The sequence below is a fragment of the Vulpes vulpes genome, chromosome 8 (assembly GCF_048418805.1).
Source record: "Vulpes vulpes isolate BD-2025 chromosome 8, VulVul3, whole genome shotgun sequence".
Lineage (NCBI taxonomy): Eukaryota > Metazoa > Chordata > Mammalia > Carnivora > Canidae > Vulpes > Vulpes vulpes.
The window spans coordinates 62,262,276-62,270,945 of NC_132787.1; the positions used below are offsets into that span (position 1 = coordinate 62,262,276).

At 52.5% G+C, this 8,670-nt stretch overlaps 1 protein-coding gene across 2 annotated transcripts; it reads right to left on the reverse strand.

Moving 5' to 3' along the window:
* Positions 1-5,193: 5,193 nt before the first annotated feature.
* On the reverse strand, positions 5,194-8,021 carry EGR4 (early growth response 4). 2 transcript variants are annotated; one of them, XM_025994539.2, is made up of 2 exons: positions 7,464-8,021; positions 5,194-7,064 (listed from the first exon to the last, which is right to left on the reverse strand). In XM_025994539.2, the coding sequence occupies exons 1-2, from the start codon at positions 7,906-7,908 to the stop codon at positions 5,740-5,742; spliced, it is 1,770 nt and encodes a 589-aa protein (XP_025850324.2). In that variant the 5' UTR covers positions 7,909-8,021; the 3' UTR covers positions 5,194-5,739. The 2 variants fall into 2 exon arrangements, with proteins under 2 accessions (XP_025850324.2, XP_025850325.2); XM_025994540.2 differs by having other exon boundaries at positions 5,194-7,061; positions 7,464-8,018.
* Positions 8,022-8,670: the final 649 nt, after the last annotated feature.

The following is an 8,670-nucleotide window of genomic DNA, read 5'->3' on the forward strand; positions in this document are numbered from 1 at the left end:
TTAGGATTTGAACTCGTTAATAAACTCCAAAGTCTGCACTTAAACACAGTGCCCTCCTGCAACCCTTTTGCTTTATTAAGCCTACTGCACCCTCTCTGCCAAAGTACAGATTCCCTAAATCCACCTACTTTTGCAGAGAACCAAAAATTCCATATATTGTCTTGATTCTATCTTTGTTCTGGTGATGTTTATCTGTCTTCATGCTATACTTCCTATGAATATGCAAAAACAATACATGGCATGCCTGTGTAGTATGCATGTGCTTTTGTGCATATGTGTATGCATGCAGGTATATATCTGTGCATATGCACATATGTGTATGTGCATAGGTGAATGCATGCATATGTACACATGTTGGTGTACACTGTGCATGCATGTGTCTATTAGTGAATATACATGTGTATGTATGTGGGTGTGCATGCATTTGTGTGTGTGGAATGTACCCATGTATGTACACGTGCGCATATGTGTGTGTGTATGCATGTGTGCATTGCGCATGTGTGCTCATGTTACATTTCACAGACAACAGTTCCTGCTTGGTTGTTATGGGAACCACAGTTCTAAAAATGTTAAACTGAATCCCACTCCATGTGGGCCAGAGAAACCAAAAGAGAGAGAATTGAGTGGCAGACACATCTGGGAGCCCAGAGCTGAGGTACAGAATCATGGGCTTAGCAAGAACTGGATAGGCACAGGCGCCCCGGAAGTCTGGTCCCACTCATGAGACTGCTGTGGATTGGATCAGGACCCCAGTCCTGCTTCTGCCTATCTCTCCCTTCTCATCTTTTCTCAGCTTCATGCTCTCCAAACACTTTCCTTCCTTCCTCTTTCCTCCTTCTCTTTTTTCCTTTCTCCTTTTAGCAAGTTAGGCCTTTACCTAACCAATCCACACAATAATTAAGCACTTAAGTGTGCTGGGCAGTAGCATGATGATATGGAGCTCACACATATGAATCAGACATAGTCTCTGCTCTTGAAGGAGATCAAGAGTGGTAGGATTTGGATAATACACAAGGGGAGAGGAGACAGCAAAGGGAGAAAAGACAGAGGAGTATGGAAGATGAATCTGGATCAGGTATGGAAGGCTTTCATTGTAGTGTATATTGTTTTGTAGGAAGGTAGAAGCTGTGGACAGTTCAGGATAAAACACCATGAATAATGTTTTAGGGAAATTATATCAGTAGTGATGTGCAATGTGGAATGGAGGGAGAGGGAACACAGGAAGCAGTTTGGTACAGTGCAGGCTTGTCTCAAATAGGGCATAGGGGTTGGGAGGATGAGGGAAGAAATAGCAGGCATTCTGCGTTGCTTTGTCAAACTCTTCCCTGTATCCTACTCCATCAAGATTCTTATGACCCTGTATCTCCATGGTGAAAGTTAGGATGAGAGTGACCTTTGTCACTGAAGTATGTGTTGAATTCTTCAAGTATTCTAGAAAAGAAGTAAGTTGGAAACCACTAGCCTGGCATATGGTGGGTGCTCATTAATACTTGTAGAACGAGGGGATCCCTGGGTAGCTCAGCAGTTTAGCGCCTGCCTTCCGCCCAGGGTGTGGTCCTGGAGTCCCCGGATCGAGTCCCCGGATCGAGTACCACATCGGGCTGCCTGCATGGAGCCTGCTTCTCCCTCTGCCTGTGTCTTTGCCTCTCTTTCTCTCTCTTTCTCTGTCTCTCTGTCTCTCATGAATAAATAAATAAAATCTTTTTAAAAAATACTTGTAGAACGAGTAGATAAAGGGATATACACTTATTTTGGAACTGGAAGGCCTAAGTTCAAGGCCTACTTCCATCTCTCACCATCTGTGTGCCCTTAAAAAAATCCCCAAATCTCTTGGGCCTCAGTTTCTTTCCCTGTACATTGAGGGGTCAGAAAGGATGTTCTTATAAATTCCTTCCAACTACATGTTATGTGATTCTATTTGACTGTCATAGCCACGGTGTTTGTGTATGTGCAGGAAGTGGCAGGGACTGAGGCGCTGGCAATAGGCACAGAGAAAATAAACACAGGAAATATTTTAATATTTTTAACATGTTCTGGCTCTAGTTTTAATCAATATTGTGGAATAGATAAACCAAAGACCCTCCTGCTGCAGAATATGTGGACTGACTCACAAAATATAACAGACCTCTGAGAAGCTCAACCAAAATTGCAATTAAGGAAAGAAAATCTATCCGGATCAGAATTGGGGATAGAGCTGGGAGACCAAGAAATGTAAGCATGGGATGTTCTGTGACTAACCCCAGGAGGTATGGGGAGGGAGGCTTATTGCTTGTCTGTGCTGCCCTGGCTGAAGAAGTGGCCTATGAGAATGTATAACTATCTGAGTTAGAGTTTAACTCACAACTCCTGTGTGATACAGGAAGCCCACGCTAAATTAACATAAAGACTGATCTCCATTAGTTGGTACTCTTGGGAGGCATGGCACAAGAAAACACAAAACTGCTCTGGAAAAACATATTCTCTCTCTCTCTCTCTCTCTCTCTCTCTTTTTGGAAAAACATATTCTCAACCCAGGCCACAGAGTATTATTGCCCAGGTAAATCCCCACTGGAGATGAGCTCACAAGCTAAACACTACAATGCATAAAAGGGAACAATGTACCATACATGAGAGTAGATAAGACCCTGAAGAACTTCATAAGATCCAACAGGTCTGAGTGACAGCCTGGATATAGGAGGAAGAGGGGCCAAACATGAATCCCATAGAACTGTAAATTATTTACGTGAGTCTAAGGACCCACCCAAACAGGTGATAGTCACCATTAGCAGAAAATTGGATATATAAAAGAATGATATGATTTTCGATAGTCTTTTAAATGACAGTGGGAACCCATATGGAAGTGTTCATTAATATGACCAAGGGGCTACAGCTAGGGTAGAGACCAGGGCTGGTTGGCTTAGAAGTCATTTATGCAGCAGTGATAGCTAAAGGCCTGGAAATTAATGTGCTTTCCAAAAAGAGTATTAAAATAAGGATGGTGAGAGCTAGGAACTACGTCTGGGAAAACACCCACATTTTGAAGGCCAGATGAAAAAGAGGAGCAAATAAGGAAAGAGCTCTCTGTTTGTTCTTGATTCTTTTTTTTTTTTTTTTAAGATTTTATTTACTCATGAGAGACACGGAGAGAAAAAGAGGCAGAGACACAGGCAGAGGGAGGAGCAGGCTCCATGTAGGGAGCCCGATGCGTGACTCGATCCCAGGACTCCAGATCACGTCCTGGGCTGAAGGCAGGCGCTAAACCGCTGAGCCACCCAGGGATCCCCTGTCCTTGATTCTTTATGGTTCTTGGGTTTGGGTAGATTTTCTGATTATTTGATTTAAATTTTTTCCATCTCTGGCCTAACATTATTTCCCTCACAATCCAACAAATGGAGCCATTTCCCTTGGGAGTACTAGGAAGGACTTTTTATCTCGGAATTCTAGAACTAGGCTGGGCTCTGGCATCAGCAGCACTACTAAGTCACTTCTGTGGGGTTCAATATTCTCATCTGTGATATTTAGGTTTAAGTGTGTGTGAGGACAAGATGGGGCATGATGATAGTGCTGACAGTACTTGATAGAATGATTTAAAGGGGGTAAGGGTGGGGTGGTCAGACACCACCCACCCACAGCCTGTCTGCCCTTCTTTCTTTGCTTAGGTTGTATGATTTGCAATCAGTTGCTTGAAATCTGGGCCTTTCTGCTCTTCCATACCCTACTCTGCACGGAAAGTGAAGTCAGGTGGTCCATGCCTGTGAGTGAAAGGTGTGGTCACTTAAATAGTGAAATATATTAGTGAAATATAATAGTGAAAATAATGAAAATCATTATTATCTTGTGTCTCTGTGAATCCACCTCTTATCTATTATAATGCCGGATGGTCCATCATTTGAGCCTCTCTACAGGGTTAAAGCATTGCCCGCTGCAGGCTACTCTTAAAATGTTAACTCTTCTAGAAGAGGTAATGCAGGGTCCTTTACCACAAATTGGTCTATTAGATACAAGATTCTCAATCACGTGAAAGTACTTAATACTTGGGGAGAGAAATGGGTGGAATTCTCTGACTTGATAATTTTGTCTCTGGTCAGTTGGACTGTGGGGTGGAGGGTGAGCATGTCTGACCCTGAAGGAAAAGCCAGGTTGATCTGATATCATAGAGCTATAAGCCACTCTGAACTCAAGAATAGCTCAGCTCGAAAGAGAAAAGACTGAAACCTGCACACAAGCCCTATCCTTTCCTTGGCAGAGAGAAGTTACTGGGGAGGAGAGATAGGGTGGCACAGCAGCATTTTTAATGCTCAAGGTGGCCAGAAAGAGTATAAAAGCTTTTGAGTTGGGAGTTCAGCTTTCCTCCCATCTAGCTCCAAATTCCCTCCCCAAACTACCAAGGGTTCACCTGGAAGGAGAGCTAGGGAAAAGCAACTATGGCAGGTGCGTGGCTGGATGGTAAATGGGCTGCCACCACCTGAAAAAATATCCTTTTGTGAGCAACTAACATCATGAATTCACGTGAGAATCTGGCAACCACTTTGCTGAGCTTGGCTCTGCCCATCCATGGTCTAGCTGAATGCCGAGTCCCCTTTGGCCATGACAGCATGTGCTTCTCAAACAGAACGCATGGGCACTAGCTGGAGCCTCTGTGATGCCCAGTACTCTGGGTGTTCACAAACAGCACTGCCATACTGCAGTCTTCTTTTGCCGTCACTACTGCCTGGGGCTCCCTCTAGTTGCCGAACCTATTTCACTTCTTGATAGGAAGCCTTTTCCAAACAGTGCTATTAAGCGGAGTTGCCACCATTTGGGGGTTAGTAAAAAAGTATTGGCTTTGTAGCCAGACAGATCTGAGTTTGAGCCTGTCTGTTCCTAGTTGGGTTACCCAGCAAGTTACCTATTTTTTCCATTTCATCTCTGAAATGGAATACATGCCTGCTGCACTCAGGATTGTGAGGATTACGGATAATATCTGCCCAATGTTCAACACCTAGGCATCACAATCACTCTCAAGTTTCAGAAACACTTTGAGCTCTTAGGTCAGTTGTGACTAGATGCATTTGTTATTTCAGCACATATTTATTGAATGCCTACTATGTGCCGCAGCCCGACAGTAGCTGCGTAATGATTCCTTTGGCGTGAGTATCTCCTTTCTCTTCTGGCACATATTCTCCTGGGGTAGTGACTGGGGGAAAGGGTCAGAAGCCTGGATGGCAGATTCAGTAAGCTTTTAGCACAATAATTTTAATTGCAAAAATAAACAGTTTTGTCAACTGCTCGAGAGTAGCGTCTGCTTTACAAAAATCAACAACAACAAAAGGAAATAACCCCAAAGCAAAACGTTACATCCAATGGCTGCTGGAAACGACATTGCTGTACAAAAGCCCGCGCGAGACCGGCTCGGCGCTGCCCCAGCCCGCCTCTGGGGGGTCTAATGAGGGGCGCGGGGCGTGCGCCAAGCCAGTTACAAAAGACCGTCGTGAGTCCCAAGGCAGCGCCTACCCAGGGGGTGGCCCGAGAGGACTCCCCTCAAGGCCCGGCTGGCGCGCGAGTCAGCGCCGGGCCCGCGGGAGCTGTCCACGGAGCTGGTGCTGAGCGAGGCGCGAACGGCGGGCACTTGAAGGGAGCGGGAAGCCGGACCGGAGGCCCGCCCCGGGACGGGCCGGGGAGGGGAGGGGAGGGAGGGGAGGGGAGGGGAGGGGGGCTGGGCCAGGTCGCCTCTTCCGTGCCGGGCGGTGGCGCGCCTCCGTCCACAAACCCACTGCCCCGTCACAGGGCGGCGAAAGAGAGGCCCAAGGAGTACAAGCCGAGGCCCTTGAGCCGCTCTTCGGCGCGAGCCTTCTGCTTGAGGTGCACCTTGCTGTGCCTTTTCTTCTCATCACTGCGCGCGAAGCGGCGGCCGCACACGTCGCAGGCAAAGGGCTTCTCCCCGGTGTGCGTGCGCACGTGCGTGGTAAGGTGGTCGCTTCGGCTGAAGTTGCGGAGGCAGATGCGGCACTGGAAGGGCTTGTGGCCCGTGTGAATGCGCAGGTGGCGGTTGAGCTCGTCGGAGCGCGCGAAGCTGCGCACACAGCTCTCCACCGGGCAAGCGAAGGCCTTGGCGTGCGGCCGCGGGCAGAAGCAGCGGGCGCTGCACTTGCCGCCCCTGCGCCCCTTGCGCCGCGCCTTGGCAGCGGGGAACGCGGCGGGCGGCGGCGGCGGCGGCCCGGGAGGCTCCGGCACGCCGCCGCTCCCAGGGCCGTCCGCCACCAGGGCCTTCGGGAAGTCCGCCGCGGCGCCGCGGAGGCCCAGGGGGGAAACCTGAGCCTGAGGGCCCGCCAGAAACTCTCCGCCGTCGCCGCGGCTCACCCCGTCCGCACTCGGAGGGGCCAGGAGACCCGGGAGGCCCTCCGCCACCTCCCCTAAGTCACCCGGGGCCAGCGGGAAGGCGTCGTAAGACCCCGTGGGGTAGAGTCTGCTGGCGGGACCGGCCGGCAGCTCCGCCGGGCAGCTGATGGACAGCAGGTCTTCAATCTTGGCCCCCACCGAGGGGAAACGGGCGTCGGGGGCGGCCTGGTAGCCTCCCTGTGGCCCACAGCTCCCGGGGACTCCAGCTGGGAGTAGTTCCCAGGGAGCGTAGGGGCCCTTGAAGGCCGAGGCAGTGTCCAGCGCGGGGGAGGCCGGAGGCGCCCGGAGACCTGGCTTGACGTCAGGCGGGGAGAGCTGCGGCTCGTACAGGCACTGTGAGGGGGCGCCTGCCGCGGGCGAGACCTCCCAGAACGCATCTGGGAAGGTGGCAGCGCCCATATCCGGGGAGTAAAGGTCCGCTGGACCCGGCAGCAAGGCGTCGGGGCCTGCGGGGAAAGAGGCGTCCAGCGGAGACCGGGAGGCTGCAGCCTCAGGGCTGGGGAAAGGCGCCAGACCTAGGATGCCGGACATGAGGTTGAAGAGAGCCTCCGGGTCGTGCGGGTGTTCGGGTACTGCTTGGATGAAGAAGCTACCGCTGTAGCTGAGGCCAGGAGGGGGCGTGGGTGCAGGCCCCTCCAGGAGGCAGGAATCGGCTAAGTCCCCCCCAGCGCCGCAGCTGCTCAAAGCCCAGCTCAAGAAGTCGCCTGCTGAGGAGGGAGCAGTAATCAGCTCCGGGCACATCAAAGGGCGCGCCTCGGAGTCCGCAAGCCCTTCCCCGCGAAACCCTGGGGGCGCGCTGATGCATGAAAGGTGCCTTTTGCACGCTGTGATCCGGCCAGGGCCCGCATACGCCCCAGGACGCACACACAAACATGCACACGCAAAACACACGTGCACAGGCAAGAGGTCGCCCTGATAAACCCACAGGTTCCTGCGGAGGCCTTGGCTGCACAGAGGGGCTGGGAATGGGGGTGCGCGCCTAGGATCCCCGAGCCTCCTACCACCCCTACCCCCACAGCTCTCTCGTCCCAGTCCCTGCAGGTTCTCAGGCACCATGCGCCCCCGCGCTGCGCAGCCGTCTGAGCACCCTCTGCCGCTCTCCTTACCTCCGGGGTAGCCGGCAGTCGCTGGCGCGTCCCTACCGGGCAGCCGGGACAATTCCGTGCTGGGTTCCGCGCAACAGCCCTCGGTGGACATGACCAAGAGCGCGTCGGGGCTGGAAAACTCGCTAAGGTGGAGCATGGCGCGGCGGCGGCTGCTGGGCGCCGGGGGCCTCGCCCGCTGGGCTTGGCGGCGCGTGGGTGACGGGGAGGCCAGCAGTTGGGGTGCCCTGCGCCTCACAGACCCAAGCACCTGGGCTGTTGGCTCCAGGTGCTCACCTCTGGGAAAGGGGTCGGGGGCCCGAGGCGCCCTTGCTCGCCGGGACCGGCCTCGGGAGGCGGCTCCTCGCTTCTCCAAAGCGCAGCCGGGCTCCCCAGATCCGCGGCCCCCCCACTTATATAGCAGCGGCCGCGCGGGCTCCGGGCTTCCGACTCCCCGGGCCACTGCCATTTCGGGAGGCCCCGGCCCTGCCGCCGTGACGTAAATGCCCAAACATGGACACAGGATGTGTGCCGGGGACTCCCGAAAAGGAAAGCTCGGGCTGTGACGTCGCCTCCGCCGCGGCCGGGCCCGCGCCGCTGCGTGCGCGCTCGCTCCCCGAGCGTGGAGCCCCGTGCGCGCCGGGGCCGCGGGTGCGCCGGGTTGGGGCGCTGCGCTGCGTGGAGCCAGGCGTTCGGTTAGAGCCCCTCCCCCTTGCAGGCAGAAGCCCGCCGTCCGCGAGGCAGAACGCCCCGGGCGCTGGAATTCCACAGTTAGGGATTCGAATCCCCTCCCTGCCACCTACTACCTGGGTCATTTAATCTCCCTGAATGTCAGTTTCCTCACCTGTGAAATGAAGCTACGTATGTCTACTTCATACATTTACTGTAAAGAGTGATTGGGTCAGAGCACGTTAAATTCTATGCATGAACACACAGTAAAGTACAGAGGTTCTTGCCATTATTCACTATTTGCTCCCATTTGTGTGTGTGTGTGTGTGTGTGTGTGTGTGTGTCATTTTCTTAGTAGCTTTTTTCCCCCTCGTTTGTTCTAGAAAAAAATAATTCAATTAAAAAGGACCGTAGCGCTTGCTACTGATGAGAGAAAAAGTCAATTAGTACAGAAGGGTTTATCCTAAACCGAAAAGTAAAAGTCTCTTTTTCCCACCCATCTACGTCTTGAGGTAGCAACATCTATAATTCCTTGTGTATGCTTCCAGAAAAAAATTATGCA

What these genes read in the sequence shown, in the direction of transcription:
- EGR4 (XM_025994539.2), bottom strand. Translation starts at nt 7,908, where the DNA reads ATGGCAGTGGCCCGGGGAGTCGGAAGCCCGGAGCCCGCGCGGCCGCTG. An exon ending in GACTGCCGGCTACCCCGGAG is followed by an intron (nt 7,065 to 7,463) that starts GTAAGGAGAGCG and finishes CTCCCTCCTCAG; the next exon opens with CAGGCGACTTCTTGAGCTGG.